This window comes from Cervus elaphus, chromosome 1, assembly GCF_910594005.1.
Source record: "Cervus elaphus chromosome 1, mCerEla1.1, whole genome shotgun sequence".
In the NCBI taxonomy this organism is placed as follows: domain Eukaryota; kingdom Metazoa; phylum Chordata; class Mammalia; order Artiodactyla; family Cervidae; genus Cervus; species Cervus elaphus.
The window spans coordinates 92,862,125-92,885,801 of record NC_057815.1 but is presented as its reverse complement, the minus strand read 5'-3'; the positions used below and the strand labels follow the sequence as shown (position 1 = coordinate 92,885,801).

At 40.7% G+C, this 23,677-nt stretch overlaps 1 protein-coding gene across 1 annotated transcript in view; it reads right to left on the bottom strand.

Moving 5' to 3' along the window:
- The window catches only part of LOC122674249 (fatty acid desaturase 2-like protein FADS2B), a 43,116-nt gene that overhangs the window by 16,448 nt on the left and 2,991 nt on the right, over positions 1-23,677 (bottom strand). Inside the window, exons 2-4 of the mRNA XM_043872470.1 lie at positions 14,036-14,146; positions 3,325-3,522; positions 1,515-1,616 (exon numbers count right to left, since the gene is read on the bottom strand). Coding sequence (XP_043728405.1) covers positions 1,515-1,616; positions 3,325-3,522; positions 14,036-14,146 — 411 coding nt within the window. The remainder of the gene's footprint in view (positions 1-1,514; positions 1,617-3,324; positions 3,523-14,035; positions 14,147-23,677) is intronic.

Genomic DNA, 23,677 nt, shown 5'->3' with positions numbered 1-23,677 from the left:
TGATTATTGTGATATTGAATGGTTTGCCTTGGAAATGAACAGAAATCATTCTTTCATTTTTGAGATTGCATCCAAGACTGTATTTTGGACTCTTTTGTTGATTATGAGGGCTACTCCATTTCTTCTAACAAATTTTTGCCCACAGTAGCAGTTATAATGTTCACCTGAATTAAATTTGTCTATTCTGGTCCATTTTAGTTCACTGATTCCTAAAATGTCAATGTTCACTCTTGCCATGTTCTGTTTGACCACTTCCAATTCTTCTTGATTCATGGACCTAACATTCCAGGTTCCTATGCAGCATCGCTCTTAACAGCATCGGACTTTACTTTCACCACCAGTCACATCCATAGCTCAGCTCACTTTGTCTCCATCTCTTCATTCTTGCTGGAGTTATTTCTCCACTCTTCTCCAGTAGCATATTGGATACATACCGACTTGGGAGTTCATCTTTCACCGTCATATCTTTTTGCCTTTCATACTGTTCATGGGGTTATTAAGGCAAGAATACCGAAATGGAGTACAAAATGAAGCAGGGCAAAGGCTAGCAGAGTTAGCTAAACTTGGATTACTGTGATACTGAATGGTTTGCCTTGGAAATGAACAGAGATCATTCTGTTATTTGGTTTCTCACCAAATCCTAGAACATCACAGAAAAGCTGAGATCCAGCTGAAGTCCTAATTTTAGAGATGAGAACTCTGAGAGCCAGAGATGGAATCTGACTTGTTCGGGGTTGCACAGTGGTTATCAGAGCCAGGGCTGAAACCGGCTGTCATCAATCCTTGTACTGTTATCAGGTTTCCACCCATCGTTCCATTCCTGCATCCATCCCTTCATGCATTCCACACATGCTTATGGAAGGCCTACTGCGTGTTAGGCACTCTGCTAGGCGCTGCATTTCAGGGGTGCATAGGGCAGTGTGCCTGTCCTCCTGGAGCATATGTGAGGGGGATAAGGCCAACTGCCCTGCTTTTTCCAGCAGTCTGGGTTTTGCAACCCTCAACTCTTAAACAGAGCCATCTAACTTTCCTTGGTTTCTCTCTTTTGTTAAACTTTTCTCTATTCTGCATCTTTTCTTTTATTTATACATAGTCCTCCCAGGACTAAAATGTTTGGCTCCAAGAAACATATGTCCAGACCCCTACTCATGACTTTATATCCCTACTCATGACTTTATAGGGTATATCTCCTGAGAGGTGGTTCTTCAACTGTGTACCAGGGATTGGGCCAAATAGTTTATTGGCTGAAAAAAAAAACAAAAAAAAAACCAGAACTTCTTAAATAAAAATAAACATTTTCTTCTAAACATTTAAATTTCTAATTTTAGCATATATGTTATAATGTTATGTGTGTGTGTGTGTGTGTGTATACATATATGGTCACTACATTGTTTGTATATTTACATTTACTTGTGGGGTGTGTAGTAACATTTTTTGCTGATAAGTGTATGTAGAAACCACTGCTTAGTGAAATGACTTTCAGAATCCCATCATACACCTGGAACATTCTGTACCTTGAGATGACCCATCACGAATATTTGCATCAGGTGATTCCACTTGGACTTCTTAAATATGGATAGGTGTCCCATGTCATGTTGCAGAAATCCACTCTGAGCCTGGAAGAGACAGGGCTGCAGTCAGAGAAGTCAACAAGGAAAGAAGAAAGCAGTAAGTGAGCCCGCTGGTTGGTTTGGGAACCCATGAGAACAGTGGAGATCTCTGTATCTGTCACACTTGCTGAGTGCTTTCTGGTCCCTGTACCTTTGCACAGGTGGCTCTCAAAGCCTAGAATGTTCTTCTCTCTACTGTCAGAATCGTCCAGTGTGGAATGGAAGGAGGATGCCTTTGGAATCAGACTGACTAGGGCTCTGAACTGTCCTTCACCACTTTACAAGTTATACAACTCTTGCCAAGCTAGTCGGTGGCTCTGAGCTCAGTTCTTTGTCTGAGAAGCAGGGATTATAACATTATACCTTGCTCATTCAGCTGTCTTGCAGGCAAAATACATGTAAAATTCCTGATAATGCTAAGCAGTCAAATATTTGTTTCTTTCTTGATTCCAGAAGTTGCTTTGCAAAGAATAAAGCAAGTTGACTTTTCAAGGAAAAAATTAGCATATAAAATTTTGTAATTACCATTGATGTTAATTCTCCATGAAATCATCCCCAATTGCCTCAATTAGAATTAGATGCCTCCAAGAGCACATGCTTGTTTCTTTCCCTTCTGCCTTGTATCATGTCTAGATATTTAAATGACCATCTCCTCCACTGGATGACTGCTGCCCAAGTGCAGGGTCAGGTGCGTTTCCCTTTGTGTCCACAATGCAGTGTTGTGGGCATAGAAGGCCCTCTTCAGAAGTCTGTGCTTCATTCAAAGCATTTATCAATTGCCCTGCTACACACCAGTTGCTGATTGCCATTTCTGGCAGAATCCATGATCCTATTATAATGGGATAATAAATAGACTCTCTTCATAGACTGGTGTATTGATAAGTATTGGTGAAATGAGGCTTTTGGCAAGGGTCTCAGGGAATTTTTTTAAAAAATACATATATATAACTTCTTTTTAGTAGAATCTTTTATTATGGAACAGCATGTATAAATAGTGATATATATGTGTGTGTGTGTATACACACACACACACACACACACATAGGTATAAACTAATGTGGGTCTTTCTTTCTTAATGGTGGCTAAGAGGGTATAGAATCTGCCTGTAATGTGGGAGATTCAGATTTGATCCCTGGGTCAGGAAGATTCCCTGGTAAAGGGAATGGCAACCTACTCCAGTATTCTTGCCTGAAGAAATCCATGGACAGAGGAGCCAGTTACAGTCCATGGGGTCTAAAACAATTGGAAACAACTGAGCGATTAAAAAGAAAACAAAATAAGTTCACATATGTGCTTATAGTCTTTGTAAAATCATAAAACAGCCATTAAAAATGTTGGTTGGATAACGAATGAAAGATATAGGTGAAGATTACATGGCCCAGAACGGAACTTCAGTTACTGACATTGTGTGGATACTGTTGGGCAAAGGGTAGCAACTGTCAAGGATATTTACCACATGCCAGTCTCTGTGCTAGGCACTCTACAGAGTAACTTGTTTAGTTCTCCTGAGAATATTTTCATAAAAAAAATAATTACCCTGTGTTACAGATGAGAGAACTGGGGCCCAGTGGGTTTTGATAACTTGCTGGTGTCAGACACTGATGAGTAGCTTGCCAAGAAGTGCCAGGCAGCCGCTGACACCAGTGTAAAGAGGGAAGAAAAAATTCTGAGGCTTCCCATAGATCCGCTGCCTGGGCTTAGGACACCTACTTACCTGAGCAACCGTGAGAAGACAAGAAATGAACATTGTGACAAGCCAGCCACTGCCAAAATGCCACACTATTACCCAAGCCAGGGCTTCCAAAATCAAGACCTGGGCGAGGTGAAGGAAGAAGAACCCCAGGTTGGAATTGAACAAATTCATGGTCTCTAATGTCCTCCGCAGTTCTTGGAAATCTTCCACCAACTGGGACTGTGAGATAAACATGCAAGAAAGGAATTAGTTCCTTCAGTGGAGTGGGAGCACAGATGAACATAATTATTAATCCATTTTATCGATGTATGATACCTTAATTTTATGAATAGACATTTATTTATTGAATAAATATAATCAGGCATAATTTAAACAAAAAAATGAAACCTTAAAAAATTAACAAAAACCAAAATGCTAAAAACAAGTTATGATAAATTTTTTTTCCAGGAGAACAGACAGACGAGTAGTGACTTGTAAACTGTCCTTAAATTGTTATGGGACTTATAATTTAATTCTTTTTTGGGGGGATGGGGGAGGTTCAGTGAACAGATACATAACTCTAACAATTCTCTTTTTTAAACTGACTAATTAAATTTTTTCTTTGATGCAGATCATTTCTTTTGAAGTCTGTATTGAATTTGTGGCAATATTGCTTTCATTTTATGTTTTATTCATTTATTGCTGTGAGGCATGTGAGATCTTGGTTCCCTGACGAGGGATCAAACCTGCACCCCTGCACTGAAAGGAGAAGTCTTAACGGCTGGGCTGCCAGGGAAGCCCCCATAAGAAGTTTCCTCCTTTCAGACAAAGGCCGCGTTGACCTGTGGGCGACGAGCAGCGTCGCACTGCCGTCAGGTGCACAGCACGTGACCCACACGCGCTGTTCCCTCAGAGCCCAGTCCCCGGGCGGCCATTGTGACGTACTGAGTGTAGGTCCCTGCCGAACAGCAGGGCCTTGCTGGTTGTCCGCTTTATGTGTAGACGTGAGTATCTATTCATAACAGTCGCCTTTTTAGATCAATGTGCTGTTTGATCTCTGATTATACTTTGGGGGACTTTGCTATCTATACGGATCTCTGTTACTTTCTATGTTATCAGCTATTTAGCATGTGCAAAAGATTCCTTTACAAAAGACAGAGTTCACTTAGATTAGCTCAAAGAATGAATTTCCTGTGAGATGCTGAGAAGCTCTACAGGAATGAGAAATTTGAAATAATAATAAAAAAGAGCTATGAACATAATCCTAGAAGCAAGAAAATTCATTTCAAATTCACTGATACAACTTTTAAATGATCCAGTGCCTTGGAAAGGTTTGGATGGGCTCATCTCTAGAGGCCCCATGAACATCAGAATTCTGGTGGCCATAGATAACTTTAGTAGATCACACAGTGTGCTAGTCAACAAAAGAGTTTGAAATAGGGTACTTGGGTACAAAAATCAAAAATGAAAGATGATCTCTGTTCATTTCCAAGGGAAACCATTCAATATCAGAGTAATCCAAGTCTGTGCTCTGCTCACTAATGCTGAAGAACCTGAAGTTGGATGGTTTTCTGAAGAATTACAAGACCTTCTAGAACTAATACCAAAAAAAGATGTCCTTTTCATCATCAGTTCAGTTCAGTCATTCAGTCGTGTCCGACACTTTGCAACCCAAAGGGAAGCATGCTAGGCTTCACTGTCCATCACCAACTCCTGGAGCTTACTCAAACTTATGTCCATTTAGATGGTGATGCCATCCAACCATCTCATCCTCTGTGATCCCCTTCTCCTCCCACATTCAATCTACCCCAGCATCAGGGTCTTTTCAAATGAGTCAGTTCTTCACAGCAGGTGGCCAAAGTATTGCAGTTTCAGCTTCAGCATCAGTCCTTCCAATGAATACTCAGGACTGATCTCCTTTAGGATGGACTGGTTGGATATCCTTGCAGTCCAAGGGACTCTCAAGAGTCTTCTCCAACATCACAGTTCAAAAACATCAATTCTTCAGCGCTTAGATTTCTTTCATCATAGGGGATTAGAATGCAAACGTAGGAAGTCAAAAGGTACCTGGAGGAACAGGCAAGCATAGCCTTGGAGTACAAAATGAAGCTGGGCAGATGCTAACAGAGTTTTGTGAAGAGAACACACTGGCCATGACAAACACCCTTTTCCAACAACATAATAGATGACACTACACATGGACATCACCAGATCGTCAATACCAAAATCAGATTGATTATATTCTTTGCAGCCAAAGTTAGAGAAGCTCTATACATCAGCAAAAACAAGACCAGGAGCTGATTATGGCTCAGATCATGAAATCTTTATTGCAAAATTCAGACTTAAATTGAAGAAAGTAGGGGAAACCACTAGGCCATTCAGGTATGACCTAAAGTAAATCCCTTGCTGTTATACAGTGGAAGTGAGAAATAGATTCAAGGTATAAGATCTGATAGAGTGCCTGAAGAACTATGGACAGAGGTTCATAACATTGTACTGGAGGTGGTGATCAAAATCATCCCCCCAGAAAATAAATGCAAAATGGCAAAGTGATGCCTGAGGAGGCCTTAGAAATAGCTGAGAAAAGGAGAGATATGAAAAGCAAAGGAGAAAAAGAAAGATATACCCCTCTGAATGCAGAGTTCCAAAGAATAGCAAGGAGAGATAAGAAAGCCTTCCTCAGTGATCAATGCAAAGAAATATAGGAAAACAATAGAATGGGAAAGACTGGAGACCACTTTGAGAAAATTAAAGGTACCAAAGAAAATTTTCATACAAAGATGGGCATAATAAAGGACAGATACCATATGGACCTAACAGAAGCTGAAGATATCAGGAAGAGATGACAAGAATACACAGAAGAACTACACAAAAAAGATCTTAATGACCCAGATAACCATGATGGTGTTGTGATCACTTACCTAGAGCCAGACATGCTGAAGTGTGAAGTCAAGTGGGCCTTAGGAAGCATCACTAACAACAAAGCTAGTGGAGGTGATGGAATTCCAGCAGAGTTGTTTCAAATCCTAAAAGATGATGCTGTGAAAATGCTGCACTCAATACACCAGCAAACGTGGGAAACACAGCAGTGGCCACAGGACTTGAAAAATCAATTTTCATTCCAATCCCAAAGAAAGGCAATACCAAAGGATCTTCAAGCTTCTTCACAACTGCAGTCATCCCACACACTAATAAAGTAATGCTTAAAATTCTCCAAGCTAGGCTTCAACAGTATGTGAACCAAAAATGTCCAGATATTCAAGTTGGGTTTAGAAGAGGCACAGGAACCAGCAATCAAATTGCAAACATCTGTTGGATCATAGAGAAAGCAAAGGAATTCCAAAAGACATCTACTTCTGCTTCACTGACTATGCTAAAGCCTTTGACCATGTGGATCACAACAAACTGTGGAAAATTCTTCAATAGCTAGGAATACCAGGCCACCTGACCTGCCTTCTGGGCAACCTGTATGCAGGCCAAGAAGCAACAGTTAGAACTGGACATGGAACAATGGAATGATTCCAAATTGGGAAAGGAGTACATCAAGGCTGTGTGTTGTCACCCTGCTTATTTAACTTCTATGCAGAGTGCATAATGAGAAATGTTGGGCTGGATGAAGCAGAAGGTGGAATCAAGATTTCCACGAGAAATATCAATAACCTCACATATGCAGATGACACCACCCTTATGGCAGAAAGTGAAGAGGCCCTAAAGAGCCTCTTGATGAAGGTGAAAAGGAGAGAGAAAAAGCTGGTTTAAAATGCAATCATGACAAAACCCACTGAAAAAAAATAAATAAATAAAGGAGAAAAATAAATAAATAAATAAAATAAAATGCAACATTCAAAAATGAAGATAATCACAACCGGTCCCATGACTTCATGACAAACAGATGGGGTAAACAATGAAAACAGTGACAGTCTTTATTTTCTTGGGCTCCAAAATCACTGCAGATTGTGACTGTAGCCATGAAACTAAACTTTGCTTACTCCTTGGAAGAAAAGCAGTTACAAACATAGACAGCATATTAAAAAGCAGAAACATTATTTTGCCAACAAATGTCTGTCTAGTCAAAGCTATGGTCTTTGCTGTAGTCATGTTTGGATGTGAGAACTTGACTATAAAGAAGTCTGAGCAGTGAAGAATTGATGCTTTTGAACCATGGTGTTGCAGAAGACTCTTGAGAGTCCCTTGGACTGCAAGGAGATCCAACCAGTCCATCCTAAAGGAGATCAGTCCTGGGTGTTCTTGGAAGGGCTGATGTTGAAGCTGAAGTTCCAATCCTTTGGCCACCTAATAGGAAGAGCTGACTCATTGGAAAAGACCCTGATGCTGGGAAAGATTGAAGGTACAAGGAGAAGGGGATGACAGAGAATGAGATGGCTGCATGGGCACCACTGACTCCATGGATATGAGGTTGAACAAGCTCTGGGAGATGGTGAAGGATAGAGAAGCGTGTTGTGCTGCAGTCCATGAGGTCACAATGAGTCAGACACAATCTAGTGACTGAACAACAGCAACAGGGCGTTTCCCTGATTTTACCATCACATTCATTAAAGTTCACTGGGTCACTAAAGCCCAGAAGAGAGGTTAATGTGAAATCCTCTGCAAGTGATGGAAGCTGGACTTTAGCCTGTACTTCCTGACTTTCAGTTCTGTGCTCAAACACTAATTGTCTACATACATGTCTCTGGGTAATCACAGATGCACAAAGAAAATTCATATCAGATCTTTACCCTCAGGGATCAGCACTGTTTTAGATAATGAGTAATTATAGCTCTCAGCCATGAATGGGATATTCTTTTCCTTAGAGAAAATATTTAGGAAAAACAACTAAACTCTGCACCATTTCCTCTTTTTAGCCTAGGGCATCCTGCCCTAAATGATTCTGTAAATTTAGAGGCTTGTAAATTACTTGTGTGACTGTTGAGTTTATGATAATTACAGTATCTAAAGTTTATTGGACACTTGCTACATTCCAGACACTGTTCTAAGCACTTTAAATGCCTTTAACTCTTTCAGTAATCTCCCAATAACACTTATGTGGTTGGTTCTATTGTTGCTATTTTACAGAGAGAGAAACTGAACCACAGACAGGTTTGGTAACTGGCCTAGACTCATATCCCACAGTCTCAAGCCCTTCAAAGTCAGGGTCCCAAGATGGATGGGCCATGGTAGAAAGTTGTGACCAAACGTGGTCAGAAGGGAATGGCAAACCACTTCAGTACTCTTGTCTCAAGAATCCCATGAGCAGTATGAAAAGGCTAAAGCAATGACACTGAAAGATGAGCCCCCCAGGTAAGTAGATATCCAACATGCTTCTGGGGAAGAGTGGAGAAATAGCTCCAGAAAGAATATGAGACTAGGCCATGGCAGAAATGACGCACAGTTATGGATGTGTTTAATGGCAAAAAAGTCCAATGATGTAAACAACAGTATTGCATAGGGACCTGGAAAGTTAGGTCCATGAATCAAGGTAAACTGGACGTGGTCAAGCAGGAGATGGCAAGAGTGAATCTCAGCATTTTAGGAATCAGTGAACTATAATGTATGGGAATGGGTGAATTTAATTCATATGACCATTGTATCTACTACTGTGGGCAAGAATCCCTTATGAGAAATGGAGTAGTCATCATAGTCAACAAGAGTCTAAAATGCAGTACTTGGGTGCAGTCTCAAAAATGAGAGTATGATCTCTGTTTGATTCCAAGGCAAACCATTCAGTATCACAGTGATTCAAATCTATGCTCTGAACACTAATGCTAAAGAAGCTGAAGTTGAATGGTTCTCTGAAGACCTACCAGAACTTCTAGGACTACCCCCCCCCCAAAAAAAAAAAAAAAAAAAAAATGTCCTTTTCATCATAGGGAACTGAAATGTAAAAGTAGGAAGTCAAGAGATACCTGGAGTAATAGGCAAGCTTGGCCTTGGAGTAAAATGAAGCCAGGAAAAGGAAAATGAATTTTTGCCAAGAGAATGCACTGGTCATAGCAAACACCCTCTTCCAACAACACAAGAGACAACTATACACATGGATATCACCAGATCAATACTGAATCTGTCAATACTGGAATCAGATTGATTATATTCTTTGCAGCCAAAGATGGAGAAGCTCTATACATCAGCAAAGACAAGACAGGGAGTTGATTATAGCTCAGATCATGAACTCCTTATTGCAAAATTCATACTTAAATTGAAGAAAGTAGGGGAAACCACTAGGCCATTCAGGTATGACGTAAAGTAAATCCCTTGTGGTTATACAGTGGAAATGAGAAATATGTTCAAGGGATAAGATCTGATAGAGTGCCTGAAGAACTATGGACAGAGGTTTGGAACATTGTCCTGGAGGTGATGATCAAAATCATCCCCAAGGAAATGAAATGGAAAAAGACAAAATGGTATCTGAGGAGGCCTTACAGATAGCTGAGAAAAGAAGAGAAGTGAAAGGCGAAGGAGTAAAGGAAAGATATGCCCAACTGAATGCAGTTTTCCAGAGAATAGCAAGTAGAGATAAGAAAGTATTCTTATGTGAACAAAGCAAGAAGTAGAGGAAAATGATAGAGTGGAAAAAACTAGAGATCTCTTCAACAAAATTGGAGATGTCAAGGGAATATTTCATGCAAAAATGGGCACAATAAAGGACAGAAATGGTAAAGACCTAACAGAAAAGAAGATATTAAGAAGAAGTGGCAAGAATAAATAGAATTATACAAAAAAGCTCTAATGATCCAGATAACCACAATGGTATGGACATTCACCTAGAGTCAGATTTTGGAGTGTGAAGTCAAATGGGCCTTAGAAAGCATTGGTATGATCCATGCTAATGGAGGTGGTGGAATTCCCTCTGAACTACTTCAAATCCCAAAAGATAATGCTATTATAGTGCTACACTCGATGTGCCAGCAGATTTGGAAAACTCAGCTGTGGTCACAGGACTTGAAATATCAATTTTCATTCCAATCCCAAAGAAAGGCAATGCCAAAGAACATTCAAAGTACCACATAATTGCTCTCATTTCACATGCTAGCAAGGTAATGCTCAAAATCCTTCAAACTAGGCTTCAACAGTACATGAACTGAGAACTTCCAGATATACAAGTTGGATTTAGAAAAGGCAGAGGAACCAAAAATCAAATTACCAATATCTGTTGGATCATAGAAGAAGCAAGAGAATTCCAAAAAATAAAATTAAAAAAAAAATCTGCTTCACTGACTACTCTAATATTCCTCTGCGTTTACTGTTTCTTCTGATCTTCTGTGGATCACAAGAAGCCATGAAAAATTCTTAACGAGATGGGAGTACTAGACCATCTTACCTGCCCCCTGAGAAACCTGTATGCAGGCCAAGAAGCAACAGTTCAAACCAAACTTGGAACAATGGACTGGTTCAAAATTGGGAAAGGAGTACATCATGGCTGTATATTGTCACCCTGCTTATTTAATTTATATGCAGAGTACATCATGTGAAATGCTGTGCTGAATGAAGCAGAAGCTGAATCAAGATTGCTGGGAGAAATATCAACAACTTCAGACGTGAAGATCATACCACTCTAATGGCAGAAAGTTAACAGGAACTAAAGAGTCTGTTGATGAAGGTGAAAGAGGAGGGTAAAAAAATCTGGCTTCAAACTCAACATTCAAAAAATGAAGATCATGACATTCAGTCCAATCACTTCATTCAAGTAGATGGGGAGAAAATAGAAACAGTGACAGACTTTATTTTCTTAGACTCCAAAAATGACTGCAGCTAGTAACTGCAAGCCATGAAATTAAAAGATGCTTCCTCCTTGGAAGAAAAGCAGTGAGAAACCTAGATAGCTTATTAAAAAGCAGAGACGTTAATTTGCCAACAAAGGTCCATGTAGTCAAAGTCATGGGCTTTCCAGTAGTCATGTATGGATGTGAGAGTCAGACCAGAAAGAAGAATGAGCACCAAAGGATTGTTGCTTTTGAATTTTGGTGTTGGAGAAAACTCTTGAGAGTCCCTTGGACAGCATGGAGATCAAACCTGTCAGTCCTACGGGAAATCAACCCTGGATTAAAGGATAGAAGAATGAAACTAGAACACTTTCTAACACCATACACAAAAATAAACTCAAAATGGATTAAAGATCTAAATGTAAGACCAGAAACTATAAAACTCCTAGAGGAGAACATAGGCAAAACACTCTCTGACATAAATCACAGCAGGATCCTCTATGATCCACCTCCTAGAATATTGGAAATAAAAGCAAAAATAAACAAATGGGACCTAATGAAATTTAAAAGCTTTTGCACAACAAAGGAAACTATAAGCAAGGTGAAAAGACAGCCCTCAGATTGGGAGAAAATAATAGCAAACGAAGCAACAGACAAAGGATTAACCTCAAAAATACACAAGCAGCACCTGCAGCTGAATTCCAGAAAAATAAATGACCCAATCAAAAAATGGGCAAAAAAGCTAAACAGACATTTCTCCAAAGAAGACATACAGATGGCTAACAAACACATGAAAAGATGCTCAACATCACTCATTATCAGAGAAATGCAAATCAAAACCACAATGATGTACCATGACATGCCAGTCAGGATGGCTGCTATCCAAAAGTCTACAAGCAATAAATGCTGGGGAGGGTGTGGAGGAAAGGGAACCCTCTTACACTGTTGGTGGGAATGCAAACTAGTACAGCCACTATGGAAAACAGTGTGGAGATTTCTTAAAAAACTGGAAATAGAACTGCCGTATGACCCAGCAATCCCACTTCTGGGCATACACACTGAGGAAACCAGATCTGAAAGAGACACGTGCACCCCAATGTTCATCACAGCACTGTTTATAACAGCCAGGACATGGAAGCAACCTAGATGCCTATCAGCAGATGAATGGATAAGGAAGCTGTGGTACATATACACCATGGAATATTACTCAGCCTTTTAAAAAGAATTCATTTGAATCAGTTCTAATGAGATGGATGAAACTGGAGTCCATTATACAGAGTGAAGTAAGCCAGAAAGATAAAGAACATTACAGCATACTAACACATATATATGGGATTTAGAAAGATGGTAATGATAATCCTATATGCAAAACAGAAAAAGAGACACAGATGTACAGAACAGACTTTTGGACTCTGTGGGAGAAGTCGAGGGTGGGAAGTTTTGAGAGAACAGCATCGAAACATGTATATTATCTAGGGTGAAACAGATCACCAGCCCAGGTCGGATGCATGAGACAAGTGCTCGGGCCTGGTGCACTGGGAAGACCCAGAGGGAGCGGGTGGAGAGGGAGGTGGGAGGGGGGATCGGGATGGGGAACACATGTAACTCCATGGCTGATTCATGTCAGTGTATGACAAAAGCCACTACAATATTGTAAAGTAATTAGCCTCCAACTAATAAAAATAAATGAAAAAAAAAAAAAAAAGAAGAAGAGAAATGACTGATGGTTAAGCTGAAGCTCCAATACACTGGCCACCTGATGGAAGAGCAGACTCATTGGAAATGACCCTGGTGCCTGTAAAGGTTGAGGGCAGGAAGAGCAGGGGGCGACAGAGGATGAGATGTTTGGATGGCATCATGGACTCAATGGACATGAGTTCGAGCAAACTCTGCGAGATAGTGAGGGAACATGGAGGCCTGGCGTGCTGCAGTTCACAGGGTCGCAGAGTCAGACGTGACTTACTGACCGAACAACAGCATCTCGGCTCCTACGCTTTGTCACAGGAACCGGGCTCTGTGTCCAGGCTGTCTGCCTGAGGGCCCACTCATCTCAATACAGTGCACTGCTTCCTGAAACACAGCCTTGAGGGATGCACATGGGCCTAAGGAGTCAGCCTAAGTATTCATCTTGGGCCTGCGTGTAACCAGTCCTCTTTCCTCAGATTCCTCCTATCCCCTTGAGAGTTTGTTTCTTCATTTCTTAAAGTGGAATATACTTTTTTCTTTCTGCCTTACAGTGATATCTGGATCACTATTTTGTACAAAGTATTTCAAATGAATAGTACAATCGTAAGCTGTTTTAAAACATGAAGTGCAAAAAAAAAAAAAAAAAGGAAGTGCTTAATATTAGCTAAAATCCCTTTAAGCTTTATGTGCAACTATTCTAGTGAATTCTAGTTTTATGGAGGCCCTGCCCTCTGAAGACAGTTTTTCAGTCAACCAAATTCTTGGTGAAAGAAAAGTGGTGCTTTTCATGGGGAATACCCAAAGGTTTGGAGCCAGAAAGAGGTGAACTGGAGTTCCCGTTCTTTGCTTTTCAGAAGGTAGTTTATTCTCCTGGAACTGTAATTTCTCCAATTGTAAAAGGAACTATAGTTAGGATATAGTCACATCATTGATTCAACAGCTATTTATGGAATTCCTACGACAAGTCCAATCCTGTGCCGGTAGGTACTGAGGACTCAGGGATGAGCAAAACTGACGCAGTCTCTGCTCTCATGGAAACTGGTTCAACAGGGAGCATCGAGCAGTTATAAGCAGACATGGAACAAGAAAGTTATGTGTAAGCTGCGGGGCAAGAAGTAGGTAGTTAGAAACAGGAATTACTGTTTGGCACAAGGCCAAGCATTTCATTCCTTTGTTTCTCAGAGGTTTAAGAATTCTGAGGATCTCAGGAGGATGACATTATTTTGAAATACTCGGAATCCTCTTATTTAAGCTATTGCAGGCCCTCCCAGACATGATGGCTGGTTTCCCACAGAAAATGATAAGTTGGCCTTGAAATATACCTCGTCCCCATCCCTCTGCATACTCTTGAGTCCTGAGACCTCACTCACATTTTTGTTTCTCTCCTGATTGGGCTCTTCTGGAGCAAGCTCTCCAATGAGCAGGGGTTTAAGGTACAAGCGCACAATGTCAGGGTCTGGATGCATGGCTCTGAAGACGTCCTGTGAATCAGAGAGAACTGTTAGAGGCTTAAAAAGACATGCTTACAACACAGATATCTCCCCTTTCTTATTTCATTCTGTACCAACCTTAGGAATCAGCACAGGCTATGTTATAGAGCATTTACTTCTAACCCTAGGTTAACATTTCAAGTTCATTGATCAGAATTACCCTTGAAATTCCTCTGTGAAAGCCTCACAATGGTGATCCACCCCCTGAGTGCATGGCTTACTAGGCAAGTCCTGGGTAGAAAGTTGATCCCCAAGCATTGGAAGAGATTGTTGTTTATTTTATTGAGCACCAGAAGAAGTAGTTGGCTTTGAGATTATGGGCTATGGCAAGTCTTTAGAGTCAAACCTCAGGCTTGGTGTGGAAGTTGCCCACATTATTTGGGGCATGCAGCAACCAAGACTGCCTATGCAAATCAGATCTGTCAGAGTTTACCCTTTAGTTCTTGACCAAGGACCAGGGTACAGAGGCTCTTGCATTAAGTTATTTCCAAGGAAAGACAAGTTAAAGTTGATGATGATAAAAAATGTCTAAGAGAGCATGGGAGCAAAGCCCTCAAATCCTTAGTTGTCTAAAGTAGCACTTTCTTGGCTAAGTTTATCACTGAAGAAGCCTTAACACTCTTTCTAAAACAAAACAAAACAGAAAAACAAACAAAAAAACACCATAGCATTCTCTGTAGGGGCTTGAGACAGGCACAAAATAGACCTGACCCTCTGTATTTTTCCAAATCCATTCCCATATTAAGTAGTAACTCCAAGTGGCTATGAGAAGCAGTGCTGATTCTCATGTCCTGCTTAAGTTTAGATATAAGAGATAGAGGTGTTTTTTTTTTTTTTTTTTCTCCAGGGATTTAATTGGTTTGGGGGAAAGGAGGCTTCTCCAAGAGTAAGATACTGCACTTCTTGCTATTATGACTTTGAGAATAGGAAGGGTTTAGTATGAAGAGAAATAACCAAGGTTTTAATGTGAATGTGTGGAATCCATACACAATACTTTGGAGTGGTGGTGTTGCATGGTGCTGATTAAGAAACTGGATCCCCGAGCAGCCTTCCTCCACCTAAGTTCATTACTTGTGGTGTAACTGTTGACAAGTCTCTTGACCAGTCCATGCTCCTGTTTTCTCCTCCCTAACATGGGAGTGACAGTAATAGCTACTCAATATATAAAGTTATTATAAAAATTGAGTGAACTGATTAGAATCTGAGTGGCTTATAGTAAATTCTCAGACATATTAGTTCTCTTTCCTATGTGTATACCTCTGGGCTTCCTTGGTGGCTCAGATGGTAAAGAATTTGCCTGCAATGTGGTGGAGCCCTGTTAGATTCCTGGGTTGGGAAGATCCCCTGGAGAAGGGAAAGGCTACCCATTCCAGTATTCTTGCCTGCAGAATTCCATGGACAGAGGAGCCTGGTGGACTACAGTCCATGGCGTTGCAGAGTTGTACATGACTGAACAACTAAGACACACAGGGTTAAGAGCTACCTGCCTTCCTTCTCTTCAATGAAATATAACAGTTCAGAGCTTTTCTTTCCATACTCCACTCAGAGTGAGCTCTGAATTGTTTTAGTGAATACAATGAACCCTCCATCTTCAAAATCTAAAGCAACTTTAGATATATCTAGAACTACATGCAAGCCTACACATAAAGCATTTTCATATGTGTAGGTTGTCTGTGTATATATATATAAATGTATATAAATGAATGGGGCTATTCAAAAGGGTGCAATATCAACTCTTTAGATTCACTTTTCTAGATTCACTGATGTAAGAAGGGATTTGCATCTGCTAGAACCAGTCCAGGATCTACTGTTCATTCTGCATTTGCACACTTTCTCTGACCCTCTCGGGAAACGCTGCTTTCAAAGATGTGTTTTCGTGTCACATTCAATGAGTCTAAAGTTAGTTTACCTAACAGGATGAGAGTCATTCGGTGATTACCAATGTGACTAGAACGTTTCAGGATGGCCCATACTGAAAAATCCCATTCTGACTGTTGTTAAGGAACAGATGAGGGTGAGAAACAGTCTGAGGGATCAAGATCAGAGTGTAGAGGAGGGTGAGGCCCTGGATTTGCATCTCACTCTGAGCAGTCATCCGGAGACCTGGAACAGTGTGCTGATGCCAATGTTCCTCTGGGTTCACTGTTTCTTCTGATCTTCAGCAAAATTCACAGGTCAATACTGTGACAACAGAGACTGAAGACCCGCAGAGTTTTCCAGAAGAGTAAGAACTGCCTTGCTGTGTGGAACTCTTTTCATTGTATTAGTGGGCAGCACAAAAGTGGCTTAGGCAGTCTTAGAATATTCAATTTGAAGGAATTGCCTATTAGAGTCTAGATACAGAGTAAGTTGTGAGATTTCCTTCTCGAAAAACCTTCAAAAATCAGGTTTTTTTTTTTTTTAATTAACATTATTTGGCAAGTATGCTCCTCCTGAAGAAAGTCTGGACTAAATGAAGGGGAGAGGGAGTAACACCTTTCTTTTAGTGTTTCCTGTGTGCAAGGTGCTCTATGGGCCAACTCATCATCATCAACTTAGTTTTGTGAGGTTCCATCATTTTTGTTATACATATAAAAACTCCAGATCTCAGGACATTTCCACAGTAAGTGGGAGAGACAGGATTTGAACTCAAGTCTATGTGGCTTTAATGCCAGGAAGCCATAAGGTCCATTCCAGCCTTACCATGAACAATTCTTTTCCTGAAAGAATGGTGACACAAGGTTGTTTTGGGAGGATATTAAGACCAGTACATGCATACTAGGCAGTTAGTAAAGGTGTTTCCCACCTTGGGTTTTAATCACATGCATCACTTTGTCTGTGGCCCCAATCTACTTCTCCAGGTTTACCTCTCACCATACCCTTCAGGCCTCATCCTGTCCGATGTAAGTCTCCCTGTTCTATAAACATTCCGTGACCCTGTGTAGTTCTGAAGCTTTGTGATACATACGGCTCCCTTTGCCTTGACTGCTTTCCTCCATTTTTTCAACTTAAAAGTTCCTTCTCATTCTTGAACATCCAGATGAAATATGCCTTCCTAACATAGTCAGGAAAGTTACTTATGATCTCTTCTGGGCTCCCATGACCCTGTGCTCCTAAAGGTTTTCAAATGATGTTGCAGTGAAACTGTGTATTCACACAGGCCTTCTTAGTGGCTTTTGGCTTTTTTGAAGACTGAGACCAGGCACTATTGATTAAATTATACCTGATGTTTTTTGCTGCTCCTGGAATATGACATGTGATCAAGAGATGTCTCATGAATAAGGGAAAGGGTGAATGAATAGAGCAGTATATGATTTCTCTAACAAGGAGAAATTTGAGAAGCATTGAGTTCAAAGGATATGGGTCTTAAGCACTGCTGTCTCTTCCCCACTCTCAGCATCTCTATTTTCTGACCTCTTAACTACTTTACCATCTCTCATTTTCATCTGTTATCTTTTGATTCACTTCTCAACCATCATCGCTATTTCCCAACCTAGTCATAAATGTACATTGTAGTTCCTCTTAAGACTGATTATTTCCCAAACAGTATCAACATAGAGGAAATGTGTGATTATCTTTGCCTTCACAGTGACTGGAAATTCTGCCGATTTTTTGCTGTTATTTAATGGGGAATGAAAAGCTGTCCTTTATTGGAAGAGCAGTATGATCCCTAGTGGGAGAGACAAGTACGTAAAGTGAGAAGGCCTGAGAAGAATCATGTCCTTACAATTTACCTACTGTATACAGGCTGTGCACTGCATCAAAGCACTTGGCCTAGAGGGCATGTTTGGGTTGAAATCCAGGAGACACTCCATTTCCCAAATCTTGTTCTGCAATCAACCAAAGTGTGTGCCTATAAAATTTGTACCAAAATACAGTACAGGAAGCAGTGCAGTGTGTTGTTTATATTGGAAAAATTGCTTAATCTCTGAAGCTTCAATTTGTTTTCTAACTTTGGATACTACTTAGTCTGTTCCATGGGCTCATTTACTCCTTCTCTCATTTATTCAGTCATTATAAAACCTTGCTGAAGAGTTAGCTTAGATCAAAGAGCTTAAGCTTTGCAATCAGATGCCATTAAATGATGATATTTTTATATAATTATTGTTTGGTTCATCTGAAGTGGGTTGAAATTTCTGCAAATTCAGGAAAAAAAAAAAAGCTCCCATAGTGAATATATGTACATAGTCACAAAATCAATGTAACTAGAACATAGATTTTGATTTACTTATCTCAAAAAGCTCACCAGGGGACTTCCCTGTCAGTCTGGTGATTAAGACTCCATGCTTCCAATGGAGGGGTGTGGGGTCCATCCCTGTTGGGCAACTAAGGTCCCCCACGCCTTGCCAAAAAATAAAAACTCACCAGAATATTTAATACCCAACCGCAGACACCCATTCCTACATCTTTGGGTAATTTCTCTTCTGGCTCCTTCTCAGATCTCACCTGTTTCAAGGCAAATGCTAAATCAAGGTCCCTCGTATTTCTGGGAGATCACCAGTTTTGAGTAGGCTGATATATGGTGAGAAAATGCTCTTTGCTTTCGTTCTGGAAAAGAGCCACTTTGGAGTGGAGAATGTTTACATGAAGTCACCAAGATTCCCCTCCACCCACAGGGATAAACAGAGGGCTATTTTTTTTTCTTTCTTTTTTTTTTTTTGCCATATCTCACTCTATTATTTGAGAACTTTCATTATTTGAGATTTTTTTCCTGTGATATATTTAACTGAGCTCCAGGCCAGACTCTCTCTTTCTCTGCAGTGTCCCCACCAAACCTGTTCAGCTTCCTGGCTTCATTACCTCATAATGGCAATTGCCACCCACTTACCTACATAAGACATCCATCAGACAGTTTAGACTCCTTACTTCTGCTTACTTACCCAGCCACTTATCCCGTATTATAAGTTATGTCTCCTGGTTATCCATCCCCTCTTCTTAATTTCTGTTGCCAGTGCATTATCTAGGACTTCAGCATGTGCCGTGGACTCCTTCCTTTGTTTTGACTCTTTAAAATTTTTTTTTTTTTTATATGGGACCATAGCCTGTTGACAATGCTGTGATAATTTCAGGCAGACGGCAAAGGGACTCAGCCATTTGGATACCTGTATCCATTCTGCCTTGACTAACTCTTCTTGATCTTCAACCTTTACGTAACCTCCAGGCTGGCATTTGAAAGAGTCCGTCTTCATTGCCGTTATCACCCATTAGCACTTTAACTGCACTTGTCTCTTTAATATCGTACCTATTTTTCAACTTGAACCATCATTCAAATGAGAATCAAATTAAAATTTAATTTTAAAGTAAAAAAAGATGTTGACAGCCCACAAAAATGCAGTTATTACTGATGACAACTTTCCTTTTACAAACAGCTCAGAATCCTGGTTGATTTCCTTGTAGGATTGGAAGTAGGGAGGGATGATGGGCTAGAGAAGTGTCATTACCTGCAGTGGGAGGAGAGGAAGACCTACAGTAATGGCAAAATCCAGAGTCCTTCACCCAGAGTTCTCCCCCTCCTCCTTCTCTTGTCTCTTTCTTTACCTCCCACACCCTTCATCCTCTCTTCTTCCTTCCCCTCTTCTCATCCTCAAGCCATCATATTGACCAGGATTGTGCTAAGCAAAGGACATGGCCAAGCCGGGACACCTATTCTGCTGGTGCTTACTCACTATGTGAACCTGATCTGTATCCCACCTCTGTACACATCCTCTCTTCCCCTGCCCCAGCCTTGCCTCTATTGATTCCACATGAGTGACTCTTTGGACCTGCACACAGCTCTATCCTCTTCCACCTCGCAGTCTCCCAAGCAAATGAAATAAATTTTGCTATATTTCCTCTAGGCTTTTGTCATCTCTTTCCTGTCATATTGGATTGTTATTCTGATGAGGAGTTTGAGTTTCTCAATGTCCCTCTCAGAGCATGATGTTCAGACATAAGAGGGTGGCTGACCATGCACATTGGGTGATAACCCTGACTTCTTTGTTCTGAACATGCTGCTCTTGTGCACACCTCACAAGATTGTGTTTACTTCTGTTGTGGAGCCCAGAAATATTGTCGACTTACTTATATAAAACTCGGGACTTCCCAGGTGGCACTAGAAGTAAAGAACCCACCTGCCAATGCAGGAGACATAAGAGATGCAGGTTCGATCCCTGGGTAGGGAAGATTCCCCTGGAGGAGGACAGGACAACCCACTCCAGTATTCTTTCCTGGAGAATCGCCAAGGACAGAGGAGCCTTGGGCTATAGTCCATAGGGTTGCCCAGAGTCAGACATGACTGAAGTAACTAAGCACAACTTAGCATGCACCATGCTTCATATGGACATGTTGTAATCTATATAATTAATTCTTCTTGTTGGACTTATAGGTTGTTTCTGGCTTTTCATAGGTAAGCTTTTCCAGGTGAGGAAATCTAAGCCCTTATTTTATTTCTTAGCATTGTGCATTAATTTCAAATCATACAATTTGAAAAAAATCAGATAAACAATATGTGCAGTCACAGGAATTCATGTGCTTGTGCCTTGTATAATAGACTTACCCTCTTCCAACAACACAAGAGAGGACTCTACACATGGACATCACCAGATCGTCAACACCACAATCAGATGTATTATATTCTTTGCAGCCAGAGGTTGAGAAGCTCTATAGATCAGCAAAAGTAAGACCGGAAGGTGACTGTGGCTCAGATCATGAACTCCTTATTGCCAAATTCAGACTTAAATTGAAGAAGTGGGGAAAACCAATAGATATTTCTGGTATGACCTAAATCAAATCCCTTATAATTATACAGTGGAAGTGAGAAATAGATTCAAGGGCCTAGATCTGACAGAGTGCCTAATGAACTATAGATGGAGGTTCTTGACATTGTACAGGAGAAAGGGAGCAAGACCATCCCCAAGAAAAAGAAATGCAAAAAAGCAAAATAGCTGTCTGAGGGGGCCTTAGAAATAGCTGTGAAAAGAAGAGATGTGAAAAGCAAAGGAGAAAAGGAGAGAAATACCCATTTGAATGCAGAGTTCCAAAGAATAGCAAGGAGAGATAAGAAAGCCTTCCTGAGAGATCAGTGCAAAGAAATAGAGAAAAACAATAGAATGGGAAAGACTAGAGATCTCTTCGAGAAAGTTAGAGATACCAAGGGAACATTTCATGCAAAGATGGGCTCAATAAAGGACAGGAATGGTATGGAACAAACAGAAGCAAAAAATATTAAGAAAAGGTGGTAAGGATACATAGAAGAACTATACAGAAAAGATCTTCACAACCCAGATAATCACGATGGTGTGATCACTCACCTAGAGCCAGATATCCTGGAATGTGAAGTCAAGTGGGCCTTAGGAAGCATCACTATGAACAAAGCTAGTGGAGGTGATGGAATTCCAGTTAAGCTATTTCAAATCCTAAAAGATGATGCTGTGAAAGTGCTGCACTCAATATGCCAGCAAATTTGGAATACTCAGGAGTGGCCACAGAACTGGAAAAGGTCTGTTTTCATTCCAATCCCAAAGAAAGGCAATGCCAAACAATACTCAGTACTGCACAATTGCACTCATCTCACAGGCTAGTAAATTAATGCTCAAAATTCTCCAAGTCAGGCTTCAATATTGCATGAACCCTGAACTTCCAGATGTTCAAGCTGGAGTCAGAAATGGTATAGGGACCAGAGTCCAAATTGCCAACATCTGCTGGATTATTGAAAAAGTGAGGGAGTTCCAGAAGAACATCTATTTCTGCTTTATTGACTATGCCAAAGCCTTTGACTGTGTGGATCACAATAAACTGTGGAAAATTCTGAAAGAGTTGGGAATACCAGACCACCTGACCTGCCTCTTGTGAAACCTGTGTGCAGGTCAGGAAGAAACAGTGAGAACTAGACATGGAACAACAGATCAGTTCCAAATAGGAAAAGGAGTGCGTCAAGGCTGTATATCGTCACCCTGCTTATTTAACATATGCAGAGTACATCAGGAGAAACGGTGGGCTGGATAAAGTGCAAGCTGGAATCGAGATTGCTGAGAGAAATATCAATAACATCAGATATGCAGATGACACCACCCTTATGGCAGAAAGTGAAGAAGAACTAAACAGCCTCCTGATGAAAGTGAAAGAGGAGAGTGAAAAAGTTGGCTTAAAGTGCAACATTCAGAAAATTAAGATCATGGCATCTGGTCCCATCAGTTCATGGCAAATAGATGGAGAAACATTGGAAACAGTGGCTGACTTTATTTTTCTGGGCTCCAAAATCACTGCAGATGGTGACAGCAGCCATGAAATTAAAAGACACTTACCCCTTGGGAGAAAAGTTATGACCAACCTAGATAGCATATTAAAAAGCAGAGATGTTACTTTGCCAATGAAGGTCCGTTTACTCAAGGCTATGGTTTTTTCCCAGTATTCATGTATGGATGTGAGAGTTGGACTATAAAGAAAGCTGAGTGCTGAAGAATTGATGCTTTTGAAATATGGTGTTGGAGAAGACTCTTTAGAGTTCCTTGGACTGCAAGGAGATCCAAGCAGCCCATCCTAAAGGAAATCAGTCCTGGATACTCATCGGAGGGACTATGTTGAAGCTGAATCTCCAATGCTTTTGCCACCTAATGCAAAGAAGTGACCCATTTGATAAGACCCTGATGCTAGGAAAGTTTGTAGGTGGGAGGAGAAGAGGACAACAGAGGATGCGGTGGTTGAATGGCATCACTGACTCAATGGACGTGAGTTTAAGTAAACTCTGCAAGTTAGTGATGAACAGGCAGGCCTGTTGTGCTGCAGTCCATGGGGTCACAAAGAGTTGGACACAAATGAGTGACTGTACTAGTTATATCTAGTTAGTTATAACTCTAGTAGAAATTCCTTGGAAAAAATGACAACTTATCTCAGAATACCTAAGTAATAATAGATGTCATTTTTGAGTGTTTAATCTGTGCCAGGTATAAGAAGAAAACCTTTGTTTTATCTCCACTGACTTTGACAACCGTACTAAGATAGAAGTATTATTATGCCACTTTCTAGATAAAAGAGCTGAGGTTCCAAGGATTTCAGCAAGGTTCTCAGGACATTCCTGGTAAGTGGTGCAGCCCAGATACAAACCACACCTCTTTCATTCCCAAATTTGTACTCTTAATCATTAGACTGGACACCTCAAAAATTTTTAGAATGATTCACCCCATGAATGAATGAATGAGTGAGTGACCCTATAGAACAAATCACCTTGGTATCATTATATACTTTTCATGAGAAGGATGGAGGCTTGGCGAAGAGTTTCTATATAAATAAGGAAAGATGCCCCCCTCTGGGCAGGTGCAGCTGTGGTCCAGGGCTTGTGCACAGAGATCATATTTGGTGCACATTTGCCTTTCAGGGCACAGCCTGCAAACACTTTTTAGGCTGTAGAGAGACAGCATTTGACCTCAGGTTCTCTGACTTCGTGGTCTTCCCTCCTTCCCTAGAGAGCATGCTGTTTCTCCACCATGTACTCCTCTGCTCCCAAAGAGTTGGCAACAAACAATCAGGACTTCTAAGCAGGTGGTAAACAGGAAATGTGAGTCACAT